Genomic DNA, 24,621 nt, shown 5'->3' with positions numbered 1-24,621 from the left:
ATTCTTATCCCCTTAAGATCCTCCTTGTTTGAATTGATTTTGTTTAAAAAGAAGAATAAGTTTAGCTTGTTGTTTATTGTAAAATCATGAAAGTTATTCAGGTTCAATCCATTGACTGTAAAAATAATGGACAAACCCTCAGTGACGTCACCCATAGGTTTCTGAAGAGCTCAAATGAAGCTCAAATGGCCGCCATCTTGTCAGCGCCATCTTGTCAGTGCCTGACTCCGCCTGCTCCCGATAATCCATAAATGGTTAAAGGGTTGGGTTGTGAGTGAAACTGGGGCGGGGCGAATGAAGCCTGGCTGCTGGAACACGCCCACCTACCTTGAGGTTACCAAGCTAGCTAGAAGTTAGGCTACCGGTATATGCTAACCTGAACTGTAACTCGCAGCACTCACCAGACGTTGACATTTTCCTCCGGCTTAATACGTTTCTTGGGGTAAGTTAACCTGACACTATACAACAATACTTCAAACATGTATTTATTTATATGTTATGATGGTAAAGAAAAACTAGATTTGCTGACATTTTGTCAATGTTACTGTGAATATATCACGTTTAAGAACACCAAACACCAGTAATGTTAACGTTTACTTAATGCATGCACATATAACGTTAAAAAACAATTAGGAAATCAATCAAAGCGAGTTCAGTTTTTTTCACATAACTTTAACAGTTAGTTAGGAGTAAGTGTTTATTTGGATGACACTTGATTAAGATTTTCTGTGTACTTTTTGGGTAAAGACAGCCTAACGTTGCATGACAGGATGATTGCTCAATGGTCTATCCGTTGGGGTAGGGTGTTAGTTACAAAATAAGCCCTGATCGGTTTAATTCTGATCAATACAACTCTATAACAACGACGATTTCCTTGGGCTGACTTACTGTAACGTTAACTTAAGGTATCGCTGGATAGGGTAACAGTATTCCGTAGGCCTATACCGCGGTTGAAGAAGCTACCAGTGCTAACGCCTCCCCTGCCTGCTTTAATAATAATAATATATTTCATTTAATGCACTCTTCATTCCAAGGGAATGACCACTAATAGAAGTCCGTAGGGGACTGGAACTTATGTGAGCTGAGCTGCTATCGACAGCTTATTGTCTTGCTATGCAGTTAATTGTTAGCACAATTAACTGCATAGCAAGACATGTTATCCCTCAGAATTTCGTATTAAAATACTCAGAAAAGCCTAACACGACCGATAGGTCAAGTTCAACGATTTAGAGAGCTGAGTGGATGAGGTGACAGCTATCCCATGCGGCTAACCTTAATATAACAACCCCAGCTGTCACTCAAATCGGCCACGCCCCTAATTATGCAGAACTTTATGGCTTAATATCTTTTTAACTGGATTTTTTAATGAAAATTCACCCCCCTCACAGTTGTCATGAACGCGGAAACTAGCTATACAGAGAAAACCGTTTTTTTGAAGCAGGCTGTAAACATGTTTATTTCTGCTCCAAAGTTAGACATTTTAACATGGGGTTCTATGGGGATTTGCTCTGTTTTGCAGCCAGGCCACGCGGCCATTCGAGGAACTGCAGGTTTTTGGCACTTCCTTATGGGCTTCATTTTGGAGACTCGGAAGTTGCCCCTGGTTCAATCCCAGGTTAGGTTCAGGTGCAAAAACAGCATTTGTTCAGCTCCGAGGAAAACTCCACTCCTGTGAAACCTCAGCTGAAAATCCCAGAAAGTGAAAATGAATTTGTGTTTTCTTTTCCTCTCACACCTCTGACTCCCTGCAGTGTGTGTTCCTACAGTGTGTGTTCCTACAGTGTGTGTTTCCTATAGAGTGTGTTTCCTCTCCCTATAGTGTGTGTTTCCTACAGAGTGTGTTTCCTCTCCCTACAGAGTGTGTTTCCTACAGAGTGTGTTTCCTACAGTGTGTGTTTCCTCTCCCTACAGTGTGTGTTTCCTACAGAGTGTGTTTCCTCTCCCTACAGAGTGTGTTTCCTACAGAGTGTGTTTCCTACAGTGTGTGTTTCCTCTCCCTACAGTGTGTGTTTCCTACAGAGTGTGTTTCCTACAGTGTGTGTTTCCTACAGTGTGTGTTTCCTCTCCCTACAGTGTGTGTTTCCTACAGAGTGTGTTTCCTATAGTGTGTGTTTCCTACAGTGTGTGTTTCCTATAGAGTGTGTTTCCTCTCCCTATAGTGTGTGTTTCCTATAGAGTGTGTTTCCTCTCCCTATAGTGTGTGTTTCCTATAGAGTGTGTTTCCTCTCCCTATAGTGTGTGTTTCCTATAGTGTGTTTCCTATAGAGTGTGTTTCCTCTCCCTATAGAGTGTGTTTCCTCTCCCTATAGTGTGTGTTTCCTACAGAGTGTGTTTCCTACAGAGTGTGTTTCCTACAGTGTGTGTTTCCTCTCCCTACAGTGTGTGTTTCCTACAGTGTGTGTTTCCTACAGAGTGTGTTTCCTATAGTGTGTGTTTCCTATAGTGTGTGTTTCCTATAGTGTGTGTTTCCTACAGTGTGTGTTTCCTACAGAGTGTGTTTCCTATAGTGTGTGTTTCCTATAGTGTGTGTTTCCTACAGAGTGTGTTTCCTCTCCCTACAGTGTGTGTTTCCTATAGTGTGTGTTTCCTACAGTGTGTGTTTCCTCTCCCTACAGTGTGTGTTTCCTACAGTGTGTGTTTCCTATAGTGTGTGTTTCCTCTCCCTACAGTGTGTGTTTCCTACAGTGTGTGTTTCCTACAGTGTGTGTTTCCTCTCCCTACAGTGTGTGTTTCCTACAGTGTATGTACAGTGTGTGTTTCCTACAGAGTGTTTCCTCTCCCTACAGTGTGTGTTTCCTCTCCCTACAGTGTGTGTTTCCTACAGTGTGTGTTTCCTATAGTGTGTGTTTCCTCTCCCTACAGTGTGTGTTTCCTACAGTGTGTGTTTCCTACAGTGTATGTTTCCTACAGTGTGTGTTTCCTACAGTGTGTGTTTCCTCTCCCTATAGTGTGTGTTTCCAACAGTGTGTGTTTCCTACAGTGTGTGTTTCCTACAGTGTGTGTTTCCTACAGTGTGTGTTTCCTACAGAGTGTTTCCTCTCCCTATAGTGTGTGTTTCCTACAGTGTGTGTTTCCTCTCCCTATAGTGTGTGTTTCCTACAGTGTGTGTTTCCTACAGTGTGTGTTTCCTCTCCCTATAGTGTGTGTTTCCTCTCCCTACAGTGTGTGTTTCCTACAGTGTGTGTTTCCTCTCCCTACAGTGTGTGTTTCCTCTCCCTATAGTGTGTGTTTCCTACAGTGTGTGTTTCCTCTCCCTACAGTGTGTGTTTCCTCTCCCTATAGTGTGTGTTTCCTACAGTGTGTGTTTCCTCTCCCTATAGTGTGAGTTTCCTCTCCCTATAGTGTGTGTTTCCTCTCCCTATAGTGTGTGTTTCCTCTCCCTATAGTGTGTGTTTCCTCTCCCTATAGTGTGTGTTTCCTCTCCCTACAGTGTGTGTTTCCTCTCCCTATAGTGTGTGTTTCCTCTCCCTATAGTGTGAGTTTCCTCTCCCTATAGTGTGTGTTTCCTCTCCCTATAGTGTGTGTTTCCTCTCCCTACAGTGTGTGTTTCCTCTCCCTATAGTGTGAGTTTCCTCTCCCTACAGTGTGTGTTTCCTCTCCATGCAGTGTGTGTTTCCTCTCAGTGTGTGTGTCCGTGTGTGTTTGTGTGTGGGCGTTATTTATACATGTTGCCATATGGTGGAAATCACATGACAGGAAGGGAAACACCTTGAGCTTTCTCAGGTTTTATTCATGTCGCAGAGTGGCTGCAGCTCCAGGTATAACTCCTCTGGAGGTGTCTTATTACCTCTCCTCATGCTGTGGGATGGGGTCCTGCTTCAGCTGCTCCATTAGTGTCTGTTCAGTCTCCAAAAGGATCTGTTTCTTTGTAGAAAACCCTCCAAAGTAAACTCCATTGTAGAAGGCAGACGGGAGGTCTTCTGCTCCCGTTAGTGTGGACTTCCTGTCCGTTTCCCCTCGGTGGACTCTGCAGACATCATATTTCTTAAAGACTTCTGGCCTTTACGTGACCTTTCCTCTAAGTGCCTGTCTCCACACAAATGATGAACACAAGACAAATACCCCCGACCTTTCTCTGGACCGTATCAGCGCTCTCACTGAGGTTCCAGAGCTGAAAGCTGACGGTGTGACTGTTTTTTGCTCCTCTATGTACTTTTTTTTTAAAGTCAAAATGACCTTCAGATGTCCCTCTGCCACAGCCCCAGCTTTCTATGAGTGTGTGAGTGTGTGTGTGCATAATGTCCAGTCCAGTATAATATGACACCAGCTGCTGCAGAGGGGTAAAAGATTCATGGATTTGGGAACTATAATCCATTTTGCTGCAATGCCACTGCAATGCAACACCCCTTTGTCTCGTTCAGGGATGCTCCCCCTGTGTGTGTGTGTGTGTGTGTGTGTGTGTGTGTGTGTGTGTGTGTGTGTGTGTGTGTGTGTGTGTGTGTGTGTGTGTGTGTGTGTGTGTGTGTGTGTGTGTGTGTGTGTGTGTGTGTGTGTGTGTGTGTGTGTGTGTGTGTGTGTGTGTGTGTGTGTGTGTGTGTGTGTGTGTGTGGAGACAAATAGTTGAGTGGGACGGATAAAAGGGCGGTTGTCTCGTCTCCTGTCAAAGGTTGAAGGATGGAGAAAGGGAAAGGACAGAGAGATGAAACGAGACGGAGGCTAAGCGTTAGCATGTTTGTGTTGCTTATTAATGCAATTATGACCCACTTAGTGGCTTTCACCTCCACTAACGAGCGTCCTGCAAACAACACACAACCAGACACACACAGTTAGAGTCTCTCTGGTGGACATACTCGAGGATATTTACCCAAACGGAGCTCAAAGTCGACATTATATTTGACTTACCTGTGCCAGGTGACACTAACGAGGACTGAGTGAAAGAAATGTTAAGTAAAATATCAAAAAATTATACTTAAAATATGTGAAATAAAAAATAATCATCTAAAAAATTATACTTAAAATATGTTAAAAAAGATCTAAAAAAAACCACAAACATAAATTGTTATCTCTCCACAGCTCTATGGACCAATCAGCATGAGGATGAAGCATCTCCCCCTCTCCTGGCTCCGCCCCTTCCTCCAGACCCCGCCCCTCTCTCGTCTCCACCGCTGCTGTCTGTCGTCGCTGCAGACCAATGGCAGCACCGACGCTCCCGCCCCTCAGCCTGTGATTGGTCCGGATTCAGTGGAGGTGTTAGGCCGCTCCTACCCCAGCGATGACTTCACCAACGTGACGCAGAGGATTCTGGGTAACGTGGGACGCAACCTCCACAACCAGCAGCACCACCCGCTGTGGCTGATCAAGGAGCGGATCAAAGCGCACTTCTACAGGTACGCCTTCATATACCTGCTGCCATCAGGTTGACCAAACACAGCTAACCTCCTCCTGCTCTTCCTCAGTGCCTACATGGGTCGGGGGGGCAACCCTCTGTTCTCCGTCCATGATAACCTGAGCCCCGTGGTGAGCGTGGAGCAGAACTTCGACAGGTCAGTGAACGCACCACGGGTTATTAAATTCTAACATGAGCTCATAGAATAAAATAATTTGGAAAAAAAATAGAGACATTCTTTTTTAAATTATTTAATTTTTATATATTTATTAATTAATTTATGTATAATTTTTGTTTTAATCTTTATTTGTATTTTTTAAATTTAACTTTTAAGATGTATTTGATGGAGTGAATATTCCCTCTGATTTGATTGACAGCTTGCTGATCCCACCCAGCCACCCAAGCAGAAAAAAGGGAGACAACTACTACCTTGACAGGTGAGTCCAATCCCCCACAATGCACCTGTGGAGACTGAATGTGAAATGAGATAGGTAGTACCTTTTATCCCCGCCCCTCAGGAGCACGATGCTGCGCGCTCACACCTCCGCCCACCAGAGGGAGCTGGTGCTCTCGGGTCTGGATGCCTTCCTGTTGGCCGGAGACGTCTACAGACGAGACGAGATCGACGCCTCGCATTACCCCGTCTTCCACCAGATGGAGGGGGTTCGCCTCTACTCCAACCACGAGGTACCAGACTCAATAACACACCTTTACCTGTGCAGGGACCCCTCCTCTGCCTGCTGTAGCTCCGCCCCCACTCACTGATTGGTCATTAATTATTATTTAACAGCCAGTTTAAATGTTTGACCTGTGTGTGTGTGTGTGTGTGTGTGTGTGTGTGTGTGTGTGTGCAGCTGTTCTCGGGGGTACAGCGGGGGCAGGACCTGTCCCTGTTCGAGGGGGGGGGCAGGAGGACCCCTCAGAAGCAGGAGGTGCACTCTCTGGAGGCGGTGAAGCTGCTGGAGCTGCAGCTGAAGACCACCCTGACCAGAGTCATCACACACCTGTTCGGACCAGGTACACACACACACACACACACACACACACACACACACACACACACACACACACACACCACACCACACACACACACACACATCAGGTCTTCCTTTCTTAAAGAGTACTAATTGCCCCCCCCCAGATGTGCAGGTGCGCTGGGTGGACTGCTTCTTCCCCTTCACCCACCCCTCCTTTGAGATGGAGGTGTACTTTCAGGGAGACTGGCTGGAGGTGCTGGGCTGTGGAGTCATGGAGCAGGAGCTGCTGAGCTCAGGTAACACACACACACACACACACACACACACACACACACACACACACACACACACACAGATTGATTTGTCCTGCGGGGTGTCTGACATACGGACAAAACAAACATTTGCAGAGCGAGAACACTCTCTCTCTTAGCCTCACTTCAGGCTACTTGTTCTGATCAATAATACATGCTTTGTGTGTGTGTGTGTGTGTGTGTGTGTGTGTGTGTGTGTGTGTGTGTGTGTGTGTGTGTGTGTGTGTGTGTGTGTGTGTGTGTGTGTGTGTGTGTGTGTGTGTGTGTGTGTGTGTGTGTGTGTGTGTGTGTGTGTGTGTGTGTGTGTGTGTGTGTGTGTGTGTGTGTGTGTGTGTGTGTGTGTGTGTGTGTGTGTTACATAGTTAAGTTAAATGTCCCTTTCTTTTGAAGTGCTTCACTCTGACTTGTGTGTAATGTCTTGAGTATTTTAAGATGATTTGAACATACCTGCAAACTAGTCACCGCCGTTTTCAACTCAAAATATGTCATTGACGTGAATCGTGTAGATCCGAAGAGTTTTTTTTTAGGGGGGGGGGGGGGGGGGGCTGACCGACGACTGACCGACGACTGACCGACCAACCATAGACTGTATAACCGACTGTATAATGAGCAAGAAACAACTTTGCTATCTTCACAGTAAATAAAATCTTTGTTCAAATGACTCGCGTTCCACGACCACCGACCAATCATAAGCAAGATAAACCACAGCGCGCTTTTTTACCCATCGGTCCCTCTTGGAGTGAAGTGCTCAGTCGTCAGCGAGTGGTTCTTCTGGACAATTTTCGGGATACGTTACAGATACAAGTTTTGAGGTAGGTCTAGTAGCAGCTAATCTGGCAAAAACATTGTATGCTGTATCATTTTAACGTTGCTGAAATAAAATTATTTGAGCCAAATAAAGTGTATTAACATGCTTCAGCTTATCAGCTTGGTAGGTTGCTAGCTAACCTCAGTGAATTGTGTTAAAGTTAGCCTAGCTAGACCAGTTCTACGTCACCTCGTTCAATGCGAACAGAATGCGTTTGTGAAGGCTGATCTCCACAGCATCCGTCCTGTTACTGATATTACTGGGGGCTGTCATTGTGGTCAGATCTGAGAGGGATGAAAACGAACACGTAATGAACAGATACACATCCGTGTGGTTCAGTGAGTAGCTAGTAGTGGTGCAACGGATGATCAGTGATCCGTGATCCGTTCGGATCAATTATTTCGGTTTCGCATTCATCAACTTTTTAGTAGCTACGAAAAGTTTGGAGTTACGAACAAAATCTACAAACGCTGGCGACCGTGTGTAGAGTTAGTTTACAGTAAGCACATATAACGCTTCACTGTTGGAAATGACAGTATTCATGTTGCGCTGTGTTGTGTACACAAGACGCAGATGCCTTTGAAACACGCGATCTAAAAACGAAAACATGTTTTATATGTAGGAACAATTGTTGGCAATTGGCAGGTTTAAGATCCAGATTAGGTTCATGGTTGTGAATTATCTATGTAAATCGGCTCTATAGATTACACGTTCATTCTACATGTTGAATGATGATAGCGTAATACAAATATAGGCTATACATACAATGACAGAACTGCCGTGGGCGATATGTTATCCGTATCCTTTGTTAAAATGAATGTTCAATAGCTCTATGCCAATGGGAACAACAGAACGTGCGCATTACATATGGACCAATGCGACACGTTCATTACGGCCGTGGACCGATAAACACTCAGTACCGTACGCACACCAACCGGCATTTGCGTGTTTAACACCGTGTTTAACACCGTGTTTAACACTGTGTTTAACACCGTGTTTAACACCGTGTTTAACACCGTGTTTAACACCGGCGTTACCGCCGCTTAACTTCAATAATGAAGAACTGCTTTAATTACGACTTGGCCGAGATCTTAACGTGCTGTTCATGCGTTTCCCATGAATAGCCTACTACTATAACTCGGAGCGGAGCAGGATATAATGCGCATGTGCGACGTTGCTAGGCAACGTGTACAAAGGCTGGGGGGGTGGGGGGGATGCAGACCCCCCTACAACGGTTTAGTTTGTCACCTTTTTCAGCCCTTCTGAGTTTGCAGGTATGTTTGAAGTCATAATGACATCACTATGGAACACTGGCGCTCCTATTGGCTAGAACTCCAACACACTGTGCGTGATAGGCTAAGGGGCGGGACATCTCTAAGCTGGTTGACCAATCACAACAGAGCCGGTCGTCTAACCAATCAGAGCCGACTGGGCTCTGGTTTCAGACAGAGGGTGAAAAGAGGAGCTGCAGCACAGGCAGTATGAGACGCATAAAGAGCTGAACATTAAATACTGTGTGTGTGTGTGTGTGTGTGTGTGTGTGTGTGTGTGTGTTAATACTCAGTGTGTGTGTATGAATACATGTGTGTGTGTGTGTTAATACTCAGTGTGTGTGTGTGTATTAATACGTGTGTGTGTGTATGTGTGTGTGTTAATACTCAGTGTGTGTGTGTATTAATACGTGTGTGTGTGAACACTATGAGAGTCAAGAGTATTTCTGCAGTGCCAAGGGCAGAGAGACACTGCCAATGTTATCTCTCTCACTCTAACACACACACACACACACACACACACACACACACACTGCTTTGCTGTTCTTCTTTTTTCTTTAATTCGCTGACAATTCGCCAGTCAAGTTTGTCGGCCCCTCTCTCTCTCACACACACTCACTCTTCACACTCTCCTCCTCCCCTAGTATCCACTGCGGCAGTGTGGCTTCGTTGCCTTGGAAACCACTCATTCACCCCCCCTGCTACTCACAAACACACACTCACTGTCTCTCTCTCACACACACACACACACACACACACACACGCACACTTGTTTCTGGAGCAGGGAGAATGAGAGACAAAGAGAGGAGACGAGAAAGATGTAAAACAGAGAGGAAGATTTGATGTGAGGAAGGAAAGGAAAGGAAGGGAGGTCACAATAAGGGGAAGAAAGGAGAGGAGGAGATGAGTAAGGAAGAGAGGGAGGAGACGAAACAGAAATATAATTGAGGGAAGAATGGGGGAAGAAGGAATAGGAGAGGAAATTGGTTTGAGAAAAAGAAATAATAAAGGAGGAGGGAGGAGTAAACTGTGTGGAAAGGAAAGGGAAGAAGGAGGTAAGGAAGGGGGAAACACATTTGTGAAAGATAGGAGAGGTAACAGAAAAAAGGATGGATGGAGGAAGGGAAGGAGTGGAAGTGGGAAAGGAAATAAGGATTTGAGGAAGACAAGAAAGGGAGGAGATGAAACAGGGAGAGGTAAGAAAAGAAGGAAGGAAGGAAAACATTTGAAGAAGGGAAGGAAGTAACATTAAGTAGAGGGAGGAAAATCCAAGGAGGCAGGACACAAGTTGTGTGAGTGAATAATCAGAGAAGCCATAGACCCTTTCTTCCCTCCCTCCTTCTTGTTTCCTTTCCTCTTCAAGTCTTCCCTTTCTTTCCATTCCTTCCTTCCCTATTTTCTTCCTTGTTTCCTTCTCCTGTTTATCCCCCTCCTCCTCTTCCCCTTCCCCGTTTGCTCTCCTTCCTGTTCCCCTTCTCCTTTCCTCCCTTAATCTCCTCCCTCCCTCCCTCCTCTCTTACCTCTCATTAGCTTTCTCTCCCCTGTCACCCTGGGCCTCAGGCAACACATATGGCAGACACACAAACCATTAAATAACACACACACACACACACACACACACACACACACACACACACACATTAAGTCTTTCACACACACACACACACACACACACACACACACACACACACACACCTCCCCCCCCCCCACACATTAAGCTTTCACACACACACACAACACCACACACCACACACACACACACACACACACATTAAGTCTTTCACACACACACACACCACACACACACACACACACACACTCAAACACAGCTGGTTGTGTGTGTGTTGACCAGGGTTTCCCTCAGCAGCAATGGACATGGACTTGGCGCTGATGACCACACCCCCTCCCAAATTTGATTAGACCACATCCTGGGACGGCACGGCGTGTGTGTGCCGTGCTGACACCAGGTGGTTTCTGGCAGTGTGTGGTGAATGTGTGAAGGTTGGCGACAGAAATCTGACCAACCCGTCCAATGTTGTTTGGACATACACTCTTTCCGGTGGGACGGGTGTGTGTGCAGTGTGCCAGTGTGTTTTTGAGTTGTGTGTTGTGAAGGTGGCAGTGAACTCTTTAAATCTTGCCCAATTAAACTCGTGCTCCATCATACCCGTGGCTTGTTTCATTGTTTAATGTGCTCCTTTATTTATTCCCCTTTTCTTTTACACACATATTTTAAATGTTATTTTTTTATATTACATTTATTTATATCCTTTTTATTTATATTATTTAAATCCTTTTTATTTATATTATTTATATCCTTTTTATTTATATTATTTATATCCTTTTTATTTATATTATTTAAATCCTTTTTATTTATATTATTTAAATCCTTTTTATTTATATTATTAAATCCTTTTTATTTATATTATTTAAATCCTTTTTATTTATATTATTTAAATCCTTTTTATTGATATTATTTAAATCCTTTTTATTTATATCGTTTTTATTTATATTATTTAAATCCTTTTTATTTATATCTTTTTTATTTATATTATTTAAATCCTTTTTATTTATATCCTTTTTATTTATATTATTTAAATCCTTTTTATTTATATCCTTTTTATGTATATTATTTAAATCCTTTTTATTTATATCCTTTTTATTTATATTATTTAAATCCTTTTTATTTATATCCTTTTTATTGATATTATTTAAATCCTTTTTATTTATATTATTTAAATCCTTTTTATTTATATCTTTTTAATTTATATTATTTAAATCCTTTTTATTTATATCCTTTTTATGTATATTATTTAAATCCTTTTTATTTATATCTTTTTTATTTATATTATTTAAATCCTTTTTATTTATATTATTTATATCCTTTTTATTTATATCCTTTTTATGTATATTATTTAAATCCTTTTTATTTATATCCTTTTTATTGATATTATTTAAATCCTTTTTATTTATATCCTTTTTATTTATATTATTTAAATCCTTTTTATTTATATCTTTTTTATTTATATTATTTAAATCCTTTTTATTTAAATCCTTTTTATTTATATTATTTAAATCCTTTTTATTTATATCCTTTTTATTTATATTATTTAAATCCTTTTTATTTATATCCTTTTTATGTATATTATTTATATCCTTTTTATTTATATCTTTTTTATTGATATTATTTAAATCCTTTTTATTTATATCCTTTTTATTGATATTATTTAAATCCTTTTTATTTATATCCTTTTTATTGATATTATTTAAATCCTTTTTATTTATATCCTTTTTATTTATATTATTTAAATCCTTTTTATTTATATCCTTTTTATTTATATTATTTATATCCTTTTTATTTATATTATTTAAATCCTTTTTATTTATATCCTTTTTATTTATATTATTTATATCCTTTTTATTTATATCTTTTTTATTTATATTATTTAAATCCTTTTTATTTATATTATTTAAATCCTTTTTATTTATATTATTTAAATCCTTTTTATTTATATTATTTATATCCTTTTTATTTATATTATTTAAATCCTTTTTATTTATATTATTTAAATCCTTTTTATTTATATTATTTAAATCCTTTTTATTTATATTATTTAAATCCTTTTTATTTATATCCTTTTTATTTATATTATTTAAATCCTTTTTATTTATATTATTTAAATCCTTTTTATTTATATTATTTATATCCTTTTTATTTATATTATTTAAATCCTTTTTATTTATTTGCTTTTCTTTGTATTTTTTTAATTCGTTATAGATTTATATTTTTAATGTATTTCTCTTTTATTTAAACCTTTTATTTCTGTATTATTTATAACTGAGATGTTTATCCCCGTTAACGACCAGCGTGGCGACCCCTCTGTTCCTGCTCTTGTAAAGACCCGCCTCCTCCTCCTGACCTGTGACCCCTCAGTGATTGACACCTCCTTTCCTCTAACCCCCCCTCTCCCCATTAATCCGTCTCCCCCTTTTTATTCACCGTTCCCCCCAGTGAGGCAATAACTGGTGGACAGCAGGTGCCCACACACACACACACACTGGGTTGAGTCTGTAAAATAAAGACTTTGTGTGTGTCTCTGGGGTATGTGAGGGCAGATCAACATTTGTTTGTGCAGCGATCCGTCTCGGTCCGGCCTGCTGCCTCCATCACAAACAGAGCAGAGAGCGGAGCAGGAATATAAATAAATAAAGAGGTTAACCTGAGTCTGAGTGTAAACATGTTTGTGTCTCTGCAGGACAACAGAGGGAGACTTTAAATCATGAGGATGTTGTTTATTAGTTATTACCCCTAACCTGGGCTAACAACAATATACCATTTTTTTTAAATAACCACCTAGCTTTGGCTTCACTGTTAACTACCTAGCCTTAGCTCTACTGTTAACCACTTAACTTTAGCTTCACTGTTAACCACTTAACTTTAGCTTCACTGTTAACCACTTAACTTTAGCTTCACTGTTAACCACTTAACTTTAGCTTCACTGTTAACCACCTAGCTTTAGCTTCGCTGTTAACCACTTAGCTTTAGCTTCACTGTTTCTACCTAGCTTTAGCTTCACTATTAACCACCTAGCTTTAGCTTCACTGTTAACCACCTAGCTTTAGCTTCGCTGTTAACCACTTAACTTTAGCTTCACTGTTAACCACCTAGCTTTAGCTTCGCTGTTAACCACCTAGCTTTAGCTTCACTGTTAACCACCTAGCTTTAGCTTCGCTGTTAACCACCTAGCTTTAGCTTCACTGTTTACTACCTTAGCTTTGTAGTTTAAGCTTTTACGGTTATCTTTTGTTCCATTTGAGCATATTTCTTTACTTTATTGACAGCCTTTGTGCCGGTTAGCTTTCACTGCTTCACTATTTTATTATTTTGAGATGATCACGTTAGCTTTTCTGATGCTAATGCTAGCTTACGTCCCTTTAGTTTTACCGTTTCAGTAGCTTCTCATTTGAACCGCTCTTGTTTCCACTGTGTGTGTGTGTGTGTGTGTGTGTGTGTGTGTGTGTGTGTGTGTGTGTGTGTGTGTGTGTGTGTGTGTGTGTGTGTGTGTGTGTGTGTGTGTGTGTGTGTGTGTGTGTGTGTGTGTGTGTGTTTTCTGGCTGAGCAGGACTCCATTTTGACTGTTAAATATTTAAAGCAGTGTAAGTGAGCTCAGATTCTGCTGCTGCTAAAAATACTCGACTTGTAAAAATAGATCATGTTTCAGCGTCTTAATTTCATTCAGAAGCTGCTGCTGTTCTGGAGATCAGAGGCAGCTTATCTGCTTTCTGTCTTTAGTGCAGACTTTAACCTCACTACTCCTCTGTGGGTTTGGGCTCTGCCTCTTCTGTTTGATAAAGGTTTGCATTGCTCTGTGTTGAACATTATACATAAATAGTATTAAACATAACAAGCTGCAGCATTAGGAGGCTTTAAAATACCAACAGTAGTAACAGTGTCGTAGTTTCTGTGGTGGATCACACAACACACACACACACCACACACACACACACACCACACACACACACACACAACAGATTGTGTGGAGGCCGCTTGTCATGAGTCTCTGGTTCTCTGCAGCTGCTGTTCTGACTCACTGACTCTGTGGTGTATTTATTACGTCCTCTCTCCTCACGTTAATCGGAAACAGGCGTATCTTCCAGTAGTCTTTTATCAAGTCTTAAACACATACAAACACACACACACACACACACACACATGCTGCACAATAAGACACATAACATGCTCATATTTTGGGGGAAACTGTCTTAATATTTGAAGAGAAATGTTGTGCTTTTTAGAGCACAACATTTCTCATTTGAATAATTGTAAAATAAAGTCAAAATATTTCAGGGTCAATGTCGTAAATTAGGTAAACGTGTAATATTTTGGGGAAAAGTGTATTGTTCATTGAAACAATAGAGATGTTTCTGGGAGGAAAAGCCATAATACTTAGTGAGAAAAACTGGTAAAAAATTGAAAGAAGTTGTAATATTTCGGGCATAAATTACAGTATATTTTGGAGACAGATTTGTAATATTTAAGAGGTAACGTGTGACCCGGCTCTAATGCTTCGTAACCCTAACCTCTTTATCAACCCAGTGAATGAGTCGTATGAAAAAGTGACGATCAAAGACATGTTTACCTACCGGTCTACGGGGAGGGACGCTCTTTAGAGCCTCTGGTGGCCGTTTGGGGAACTGCAGTTTTATCGGTCTCTGGCTTTATGTGTAAACAGCGTATCTGTGTATCAGATAGTGCGTGTGTGAGTGTGTGTTGACAAGTACAGATGTGCAGGAAGTCATAATGAATTGACGCTGCGTCTTCATCATGGCTGTACATCATCATCATCGTCACCTCCACCCCCACACACACCGTGATGTATGGAGACATGTTGGCAGCCTCGTGTGTGTGTGTGTGTGTGTGTGTGTGTGTGTGTGTGTGTGTGTGTGTGTGTGTGTGTGTGTGTGTGTGTGTGTGTGTGTGTGTGTGTGTGCCGCCATCTGTGGACTCCACCAGTTTGCCTCCATCATACTCTGCACCACCTGACTCAGCAGTGTGTGTGTGTGTGTGGGCGCGCGCGTGTGTTTGTTGGATGGTAAATTATGCACAGCTGGTGTCTGCACAGCTCTCTGCCAGAATAGACCACATGAACACACACACACACACAAAGATCTTTGTGAGGACCGTCACCTTAACTAGCTTAATTGATTTTAACCGTAGAATATTACATCTGGGCCGTCCTATAGCTCAGTGGGTAGAGCAGGCGGCCATATACTGGGGTTTGATCCCCATGCGGTAGACTCAGGTTCGAATCCGGCCTGAGTCCCTTTGCCGCTTGTCTTCCACTCTGTCTCCCGTTTCTGAACTGCACTAAATTAAAGGCACTGAGAGGTTGTTCCCAGCAGGGGGGGACGCTAAGGAACATGAGAGCCTCTCTGCTCCCCTGTCAGCTACACACCTGTCCTCAGGTAAGAACAGAGATGGTAATGATATCAGAGGACATGTTTGGTGTCGGTGAGGAAGAGGAAGGTCACGCTAAAGCTCTGAGAGGAACATGAAAGCAGCTTAATGATGTCAGAGCTTACTGTTAGCAGAGAGTGTGTGTGTGTCTGTAACCTTTATCTGAAGACGTCTTCATCACAGGAGAGAGGATTTAATCAGGATCGGAAAAACTGCTGCCGTTTATGGATTCAATTTACTAAAATAAAAAAATAAAAAATACAACAAGAATAAAAATAACAATAAAATCTAAGTTCTAAAAATTCAAAAACAATAAAATAAAAAATGTACAATATACTAAAAAAATCAAATAAAAGTAAATAATAAATGAAAGTATGAATAAAAAATAATAAAAACAATACAATTAAATCTGAATAAAAACATACCATAATAGTCTAATTAAATCTGAATAAAAACATACCATAATAGTCTAATTAAATCTGAATAAAAACATACCATAATAGTCTAATTAAATCTGAATAAAAACATACCATAATAGTCTAATTAAATCTGAATAAAAACATACCATAATAGTCTAATTAAATCTGAATAAAAACATACCATAATAGTCTAATTAAATCTGAATAAAAACATACCATAATAGTCTAATTAAATCTGAATAAAAACATAACTAAAATAAAGACCGTGATTATGATGATGACGATGTTGAAGATGAAGAGGAGTTTAAGTCTTTACAGGACACACGATGTTCACAAACACCAGATTTATGTTGAATATTAAATAATGAATAACCGCATCATGGGACACAGCCGGCCATGGGGGGGGGAGAGATAACTCACTGTGAGTAATGTGTGAATCACTCTGGTGATGCATTCAATGCCCGGTCAGTGGGTGAAGCTCTTCAGCAACTGTCAGAAACTCGTCTGTCAGTTTAAGTTTCTCAATTATTGATTAGATTTTAAGCTTCAGATGTTTTAAAGTTGTTCAGTTGTAAAACCAGCTTTCTGTTTTATGACGGACGACCCTGAATGCCTCACTGCTCCTTAATATTACAGTAAGTCATGTTTTAAAGGCTAAATTATTTTGATGATATTTAGTGAAACACAGGAGGCTTTTATTGTGAAAGGGTTGAGCTGGCTACTACAATATTAAACATGATTTTTAATGCTGCATCAACAATGAAAAGCTCTACATATTTTACTAATCATTTTTAGATATTTTATTTAGTATTTGTTTTCATTTCATCTTTTGGATGTATTTTTTAATTCATTTTATACAACATGTTAATTATATTTTTGGAGCATTCTTGGGGGATTTGTTTCACAATTATCTTCTTTTTCTAATACATTTCAGATATTTAACCTGTTATTTTTGTGGCAATTGTTTGAGTTCTTTCACACATTTTAAGTTTGATTTTCAGATATGTTACTTACAATTCTTAGGGCTTTTTATTGGCTTTATATCTCATATTTTCCCACTATCTTTTCGATATTTAACGTGGAATACCATTAGCATCAGCAGCAGTGCCTCCACACACACACACACACACACACACACACACACACACACACACACACACACCTTGCACTCAGGCGTGTGTGATGAACATGGAGACGTCTTCATCAAGCTAGCAGGCGCTCTCTCTGCCAGCGATCACTCATGTCTGACGCCGTTAATCAGCTCGTCCTGTTTCTCTATTTATCGCCCTGTCACTGTGGAGCAAGAAGCTAACGCTACGCTAACGGTCAGATCACGATGGTAAAAATGTCCCATTAAAGACTACAGAGATCACTGTGGACGTTTCATCTGAAGTTTCACGAGGAGAAATATTTTCGTGAAGGAGAAGACAGATGGAGAGGCAGAGACACGCACACACACACACACTGTGGTGTTTGTAGAGGTGTGTGTTGGGGTATTTCCCTCCTTCTGCTCGTCGTGTTTCCTGCCTCATTATCCAGTTTGTAGTCCGGAGAGGACGCAGTTTATCCGCCCGCCTCGACGGAGTTTTAATGAAATGACGATGAAGGGTTAATCAGAAGACGGGGAATAAAGAGCAATTAAGGGTTCCTGTAAATTAAGAGCGGGAGACCAGGGTAGAAACCTGAGAAGCACAAAGTAGGAGTTCAATAAGCTGTCCAGGGGGTGAACCTGCAACCTGCATTCTCTCTAACGTCCAGCAGGGGTCAAGAGACGGAAGACTCTATAGAAGTCTATGAGGAAATGTTCCTACTTCTCTCTTTATTTATTACCTCTGTGAACATTTCCCTGATGAGTTTATGGTCTCAATCTGTAGATCCAAGTCTTATTCCACACAGCATGATGCCCATTCAGTAAACTGTGGAGCCATTGGCAGTAGAGTAGACGATAAAGCAGCTAATTTCCTGACATTTAGACCTCCTTTTTGGCATTTTCTCCCTGCCGGCATTTCCACAATCCAATGCCAATAGACCTTTTGGCATTAAAGGAGATTAACATTTCCGAGTTTTGTCGGCTAATGCCTGAGAATCTGCAGAATCGGTGATGAAATAATGACTTCCTGATATAAATTGTTCTACATGGAACCAAACAAAGACCCGGGCGGCAGTCAGAATAATTAAATGTCATCTTCCAGCTCGTAAATCCAACGCCTCGTCTCTGCCTTTGTCTTCCCCTCCGCCGGCCTCATTAGTCCTTCTATAATCTGGAGTACAGGGACTTTTGATGATCACTGTGTGGATGACAAAGTGTCTTAACCTCCACTAAACCGAGGATAAGGACGCTAAACTGTTAGAACCTCACCTCGCTGGTGCCCGGACACTTCCCATAATCCGCCGTAATTACAGCCTGAGCTCGGTGTGAGTCTGCAGGAGTACACACCGTGGGAGGCCGCACCTGAGGGTGTGTTACTGTAGGGTTTAAATACTCTCAAACACACGGTATCTGAGGAGCCATGACTCATGAGCACCCACTCCAGCTAAAACACAGAGAGGTTTTATATTTATTCAGAGACTTAAGATCTCTGTACGGGAAATAACCAAACACTTCATTTCAGAGTCTTCACTAACGTTCAGAAGTCCAGATGCATGAAGTGTTTCTAATGTTAGAGATATAACCAAAGGTAGTGGGTCAAACTACTCAGGTTCTAAACATTAACCCATTGGTTCTCAGCTGGTGGGTCGCGACCCAAAAGTGGACTGCGACCCATTTTAAGTGGGTCACAGATACGCAAGTGAAAATGTTAGCATTTTAAAAAATCTCAGGGGTTTGGTTTTCAACATGTGACATTTTTCACGTGTGGTGAGTTTCCAGGATTGGCTCCAAGTCTCTACAGTATATACATATATACAGTATATACATATATACAGTATATATATATACTGTATATATATATTGTGTCCTCGTTTGCGTGCCCTCTGACTGATTCATATTTACTGTCTGTCTGTCCCACGAGCAGCTGATGCATACCCCCCCCCCCCCCCCCCCCCACCAGTGACTGTGTTCAGTCTGAACTGATGCTGTTTCTTCACAGCGCTGTTCTGAGAGTGTCTCTGGCTTCAGACAGGTGATGTCAGCACAGCTCCTCTGACTACCTTCACTGCTCTGACATCCTGTTGTGGCAGAAGCCGTTTTCCTACTCATTTTACCGGCGTAGTTTTCCTTATGGTTTTACTTGTGATGGCAGCCTGTGTAGCCCGTGTACTGATTCCATCCCATAGCTGCAATAATACACAGGAGAACGTCTGCCTGCTCTTCCCAATGCTCACTAACAGAACGGTGATTAAAGTACGGTGAGTAAACAGCACCACACTGACCCGGTTAGTGCTGCCGGACTGTATAAAGTGTGTGTGTATCAGTGTGTGGTCGCGCTGTAGTCCCTGTGCTCAGAGATACTGCTGTTACAACTTGTACTCGCTGTACTCCATGAGCTGTTATTGCTCAGGTTAGTCTCCCCCCTCCGAAGTAAGCGTGACGTATTGGTTCGTATTGGATCTTGGATCTTGCCGGCAGCCGACTGGGGCCAGAAAGATCCATTTTTTTGGCGCTTAAAGCCGGCGCCGGTGTGGTGGAAACACGAAGAACCACATCTTTATCGGCTCCGACTCCGGATCCAGCTCCGGCTCCGGGTTGGTGGAAAAGCGGCATAAGCCATACTCCACAGGGGGTCTGGTTCCTGTCTTTAAATCTTCCGTTAGAGTTCTTGTGAAACCGGTAAATCAAATTTTTGGTGACGGAAAAGATCATTCTGTTAAAGTATATCTGTTCTGTTACTCAGTGGGTTTAAAATACCCTGAAACCTACAGTCAGTCAGTCATGACTCACGTGTGGACGCTTTTATTCTGAGCTGCTGAACAGAGACTCTCATGGAAACTGAGGATCACCAGCATTACCAGTTTTAAAATGGAATGACTTGGAGAAACTAGTTTTATTTCCATGTTTTTAATGTACTATGTTGGTCCTAATTTGAACTTTGGTGACAGATTTACGCATTTCCATCTTGCAAACCCATAAGCTGCTATATAAATGGGTTTAATGGATTTTAAATGGCACTTTCTCAACAGAGTCGGTGTTACAGAGCCTATAGAGGTAGGCTCCAGACACCAATCAAAGACATCAGGATCTAAAGACGTCTCCTCACTCTATCCATACCTCCCCTGACTCGGGGAGTTTACCCCCCCTCACTGTCTGAAACCCCTCTCAGATGAATATAGATCCTTAACAATCGGAGCTGCATTTGTCGAGCCGCGCCGTGAATTAGTGATGAGGAAAACATAAATTATGCAGAGTGATCAGTAACCAGGCAACACAGGTTTACTGGATCAATTCAAAGTTTCTTCAGAGTTTGAGAATATTATCCAACTTTCTAATGCGGTGTATTAAATCTGGGGTGATGTACAAAGGTAGATACTCTCTTAGGACAAAGGTTGGGTAAGAGGAATGTGGGGAAAAAACAACATCTGGCATACGTCAGGGGGCCCCTATGAATGGACCTATGTCCCCTTAGGGGGGCACACATTGTTAATGAGTACCTCAGGTGAGCACACACACACTTTGGATGCACACATATTTTCTTCTATAAAGTGTATGCACAGAGACAGTTCTGGGGACTTCCACAATGGGCTCTGGGAACCTCGTATCGCCCGTGTTGGTGTCTGATACTATGCTGTTGTAATAAACCTTATATATACGAGCTGGTGTCTCCGGAGACTTCTTCATCATCTTCACAAACATCGCTACAAGATATACTTCACTAACATTTAAGAACATCTAAAATATGCATGGTGATAAAAAACTGGAAGAACTCTTTTTTTGGGTCGTAAAAAGTTCTGCAGTCGTGTTTTAGAGCCCCTTCCTCTCTCTGCAGTAACCCTCTCTTATATCTACGCCTCCTCACTGTGCTGTTTGGTATATCCCAGGTCTGACTGCTGTACACTCTTAATTTTGCAGCATCTTGTGAGTTTGGATCCATTTTCGCTGGTTTTTCCGCCTGTTTGTTTTCCGTCCCACTGCAGTCATATTTCTGCCGGTCCATAAATCAGCTGTTCAGAAGGGCGGGGGCTGCCATTAGTCCATTTAGCGACTTTAATGGAGACGGATGAGATGTGTGGAGGTGAAGAGATGAGCCTCCAGGGTTTCCTTTCACTCCTTCCTCTGCTGCCTGAAACTGGGACTGACGGGAGCAGCTCCGAGGCTTTTATTTTGAAAAGCAGGAGGTCTGACAGTTTCCTCCCCTTTGATCCACTCTTCTGAAGCTTCCTTTGTAGTTCTGTTCAGCCCTTTTGGGTCTGATATAATCAGCTCTTGTTGGGTCTGGGATACATGATTGTGTTACTCCAATGTGGTTCTGTTTGGGGTCCAGTGTTCTGTTGCATTATAACCCCTCTGACCCACCAGTGTGGGGGCTCTTATAGTTTGGATTTGGTCCAAAATGTTGACCATTTGAGTCCTAGTTTGGTCCAGAATGTAGTGTTGTTTCACCTTTGATGGTCTGGTATTATTGGGTGTATTTCACTTTGGTCCAGATTTCCTCCCTCCCCTACCATCATCTCTGCTGTTTTAGTCTTGGTTTAGTCCCAATCTTCTCTAATGGTTTAACCCAATTCTGCACCTTGATCTCCGGCTGATTCCTCATCTTTTGCCTTCTGAGCTGCTGCTGTGTGATCTGTGTGTTGGTAGAAGATAGTTTGGTGTTTCTGCAGACGAGCTGTAGGAGAGATCTCCTGACCGCTAGAGGCTAACATTAGCATCAGCTGTTTGATAACACAGGGATGAATAGATGGTCTGACTTGAGTCCACTCGGTCCGTTCACAGCCTTTAGAGAGCAGTAGAAAAAGAAACGGGAAGTAATGTGTGCAGGAGACGGAGGGGTAAAGTGATGGAGTGCAGAGCCAGAACAAAGGAGTGAAGAAGGAATTAAAAGAGACAGGAGGAGCGATGGAGGAGAAATGGATTGGGCTAGAGGAGTGGGAGGAGGAGAATGATGAGGAAGAGGAGAGACTGGAAATGAAGGGATTAGAGAGGCAGGGATGAAAGATGGGAGACGCAGAGAGAAAGGTGAGGAGTCCGAGAGTGTGATCTGAATACAGAGAGGGGAATCTGAGGAAACTCATTCAGATCCACAAAGTTCTGCAGTGATCCGGCTCCTTAAAGGTCTCATCACTTCACCTGTAGAGGCTGGGTCCTACCTGAGAGGGGCTCAGGGTCCGGGGAACACCGTCTGCTCTGAGTCTGGGTTCAGTCCAATGCTAGCTCATGTTAGCTTGGACAGAAGTATCCATCCTCTCTGCTTTCTAACCCTGATTTGATCCAGTTTTACTCCAGTTCTTGTTCTGGTTAGTCCATGTGGTCCAATACTCGTGATTCTTTACCCCTGTTTTGGTCCAGTTTTCTGTGGGATTGTTGTCCATTTTAGTCCAATAGTCTCCAGTGTTTGAGCTTTTGATTTAGTCCAGATTTATTCCACCGAACTGCCTTGAATTGGTCCAAACTTCATGATGGTTTTATCATTGTCTTGGTCCTGTGCTTTTTAAGTCCAAAATTCTGTGGTTATTTCTCTCATTTTGATCCACTATCCTGTAGCGTTTTGTCCAACAGTCTCCGTCGTTTTAGCTGTGATTTGGTCCTGTATTGAGGCCAATTAGTAGACCTGTTTGGTCTGGCTTTGGCTTCAGTTTGGTCCAATATCCTCTGGCCTTTTGCTTGGTCCAATATTCTCTGTATGGTTGTGTTTAAGTTAGTATTTGATGCAACATTTGCATTGTTTTAGTCCTGGTTTGGCCCGGTATCTATTAGTGCTTTAGCTCTGCTTTACCCCCATTCAGTCCAACAGTCTCTGTGTCTTAGCTCTGATGTAGTCTGATATTCAGTCAGTTTTCTCCTGGTTTGATCTGCCATGCTGTGGCGTTTCGTACCTACATTACTGGGTTAATTCATCTCTCTCTTCCAATATCCTCTGCTGTTTCAGTGCTGGTTTATTCCCAATACCCAGTCATGTTGAACCCAGTTTAGCACTGTGTTCCCTTGCTGTTAGGCTTCAGTGTTCCTGGTGTTTCAGCCCAGAACCAGAGTCTGACTCACAGCCCGCTCTGGGTCCTGAAGATCGATGATGAGCCGTCAGTCTTCCTGTTCTCTGACAAATACTCCGAGCCCGGCCCTGCATACTGATCCACATCACACCGTCACACAACACATGATCCTTCACAGTGACGTCATGGACACACACACACATCCCTCTGCAACCTCCGAGCCTCCTGATTGGCTGAGGGAAGAGGCTTGGCATTGCAGAGCTGAGTGTGAGTAAAACATTTTAAAAAAGGGAGCAGGGGGTTGTCTCATCACACACACACACACACACACACACACACACACACACACACACACACACACACACACACACACACACATTCAGCCTCTCGTACGTCAGCGTCTCGTGTGTCAGATGTGTGATTGCGCTGCGTTCAGAGCTCTTCATTAACGTCTGTTAATCTGCCGACAGCTCTGGAAGACGTTCAGCAGCTCAGATTCTCTGGCTGCTGATCCCCGAGGATTCAGATCCAGACGAGATGGAGACCCTCTGATCCGATGCCGGTCTGACTCTCTCAACCACATGAAGGCAGTGAAAGCTGCAGCACAAGAGCAGGGCTTTGGTACTGTCTGCACTCCAGTTTATAGACCAGTCCTTTAACTTCAAATCTCCAGTTTATAGACCAGTCCTTTAACTTCAAATCTCCAGTTTATAGACCAGTTGTTGCCTGCCAGACATCAGGGGTAGACAGCAGATTACCTATTACAGTTTTGAGACTTTAATTGACAGTATTTATTACGTCCTATACTTGTGTATTAAGTAATGTCTCAGGTATTTAATGGTTTTTATCTCCATAAACAGAAACTAAATGAGTAAGTCCATCTTTCCTTTCCTTTCCCAGCGATGATTGTGAGAATAATGAGTGTGTTTCTGTAGTGATGTCAGCCCCGCTCAGAGTCGTCACTGAAGAGCTTCTTGTTCCTGCTCAGATGCAGAGGGTTTAAAGTCTCAGAGAGATCCTGCCAGGGGTTTGAGAGGAACAGGAACGTCTCGATTACACGCTGGCTCCTCTCGACTCTCAGTTATCTTTATTCTTTATCTGCTTTAGTTTCTGGTTCATTGTGTGGGTGGGAAGTTATATTTACCCAGGCGTTGGAAAGATTCCTCCCCTGTCTAATTACAAGAGGTGTTTCTGTCACGCTGCCTGTGTAATCATTACACTTAATCACAATCCCGCAGCTTAAAGCCTCTCCAACACAAAGTCATAAATATATTCATGGCAAAAATGATTAGCAGGGATGGAGACAGATGGGACGAGAGGAGGAAACAGACGAGGGACGATGTTTTATCGGGAGGAGAGACGAGGAGAGGCTGCAGGACAGGGGCAGAACATGTAGCGTCCAGCTGTAGAACAACAAAGGGTGTTTAATTTAACTGCAGATAACGTGGGAGTATCTAACCCTCAGTCA

At 42.1% G+C, this 24,621-nt stretch overlaps 1 protein-coding gene across 2 annotated transcripts in view; it reads left to right on the top strand.

Moving 5' to 3' along the window:
• Positions 1 to 24,621, top strand: part of fars2 (phenylalanyl-tRNA synthetase 2, mitochondrial) — a 64,413-nt gene that overhangs the window by 4,691 nt on the left and 35,101 nt on the right. For both annotated transcript variants that reach the window (XM_063912572.1, XM_063912571.1), the window contains exons 3-8: positions 5,014 to 5,327; positions 5,397 to 5,483; positions 5,704 to 5,763; positions 5,845 to 6,013; positions 6,181 to 6,343; positions 6,468 to 6,599. In XM_063912572.1, coding sequence (XP_063768642.1) covers positions 5,032 to 5,327; positions 5,397 to 5,483; positions 5,704 to 5,763; positions 5,845 to 6,013; positions 6,181 to 6,343; positions 6,468 to 6,599 — 907 coding nt within the window. In that variant the 5' untranslated portion in view covers positions 5,014 to 5,031. The remainder of the gene's footprint in view (positions 1 to 5,013; positions 5,328 to 5,396; positions 5,484 to 5,703; positions 5,764 to 5,844; positions 6,014 to 6,180; positions 6,344 to 6,467; positions 6,600 to 24,621) is intronic.

The sequence above is a fragment of the Eleginops maclovinus genome, chromosome 21 (assembly GCF_036324505.1).
Source record: "Eleginops maclovinus isolate JMC-PN-2008 ecotype Puerto Natales chromosome 21, JC_Emac_rtc_rv5, whole genome shotgun sequence".
Classification (NCBI taxonomy): domain Eukaryota; kingdom Metazoa; phylum Chordata; class Actinopteri; order Perciformes; family Eleginopidae; genus Eleginops; species Eleginops maclovinus.
This window is presented reverse-complemented; position numbering and strand designations above follow the sequence as displayed.